At 38.9% G+C, this 1,211-nt stretch overlaps 1 protein-coding gene across 17 annotated transcripts in view; it reads right to left on the reverse strand.

Annotated features, from left to right (window-relative positions):
• The window catches only part of gigyf1a (GRB10 interacting GYF protein 1a), a 21,528-nt gene that overhangs the window by 16,820 nt on the left and 3,497 nt on the right, over positions 1-1,211 (reverse strand). For all 17 annotated transcript variants that reach the window (XM_032544171.1, XM_032544172.1, XM_032544154.1 and 14 more), the window contains exons 2-3: positions 1,008-1,211; positions 836-899 (exon numbers count right to left, since the gene is read on the reverse strand). The exon at positions 1,008-1,211 is cut by the window's right edge and continues 415 nt beyond it. In XM_032544171.1, coding sequence (XP_032400062.1) covers positions 836-870 — 35 coding nt within the window. In that variant the 5' untranslated portion in view covers positions 871-899; positions 1,008-1,211. The remainder of the gene's footprint in view (positions 1-835; positions 900-1,007) is intronic.

The raw sequence follows: 1,211 nt of genomic DNA on the forward strand, positions 1-1,211 counted from the left end.
GCCGGCCCTATAAAAGTGAAACTGTGGGATGAGTCATGGAGTTGCTCCATTGGCCATTTGTCTTTCTAAGCTGCCGCTCATTAAAATCTACCGCACACTTCAGGATGGAATAGTCTGCTTGTCTGTCTTTTATCATTTTATTTGTTAAGAGAACAGACTTCGTTGCACATCGACCATACACAGTCCAGCCATATACTGAGTTTCGACTACGTCTTGTTCCATGAAATCTATGATGGACAATCATGGTCCCCAGAGGATGGTTCCTGATTTGGTCCCTGACAAGGCGTCTTCGGGACAGATTTCTATCAAATATGCAGTGGATTGCAGTAAATACCAGTCTTTAAATCAACCCCCTGACGTTTCCTTCCACCATCAGGAAAAATATGTCAATTTTACACACACACAAAAAAAAAAAAAAATCACTCTCATAATCACGTGAGCAAATGCCATTAAATGTAATGAACACCATTACCATCCAGACACAATAACAGAATGTGTAGATTTATATCAAGATTTCTTTAAAACGACATGGTAAATAAGTCAAAAAAATGCGCACAATAATATCAATTTGAACATCTACAGTTTCATGACTGAGTAAAATTTCTGCTGATGAAGACCAGGTGATAATGTCAAAAGCTACTGAACAAGCAAGTAAAGCACACATTGCAGTAAAATCCTAACACACATTAAACTCCATTTACATTGTTACTAAAAATCTATCTAACCATCATGAAAGCAATCATATGTATTTTCTTCATGAGAAACTTCTCCCTGTATTCAGTACTGATTTAAATATGTAGTAAAGTAATGTGAAGAAATCAGATCAGACAGTTACCATTCTGGGCCGAAGTTAAGAGTCTCAGCAGTCATATTCCTCACGTCTACACAGAATTGAGTATCTGAAGAAGAAAAAAACAGCTTTATTTTCTGCAGAAAAAAAGCACAACTTGTAAAAAAAGAAAAGTAAAATTGAGTACGCAAGTGAGTAAATGTGCTCCAAAACTTACCCTGTCCAGATGATCGGAGCAGGCTGGACTGGGCTGGACCAGGCTTGAGCTGGCTGGCTTTAGTTAGGCTTAGGTGACTAGAAGGCTGAGTGGTGCTTAAGCTGTGGTCACAGAGCTCCCCAAACACACAGACACAAAGAGAATAGCTGCCAGTTTCAGGTGTTTGAGGAATACCAGGTTATCAGGTCCTAACTAGATAAGGAA

Source organism: Etheostoma spectabile, chromosome 19, assembly GCF_008692095.1.
Source record: "Etheostoma spectabile isolate EspeVRDwgs_2016 chromosome 19, UIUC_Espe_1.0, whole genome shotgun sequence".
Lineage (NCBI taxonomy): Eukaryota > Metazoa > Chordata > Actinopteri > Perciformes > Percidae > Etheostoma > Etheostoma spectabile.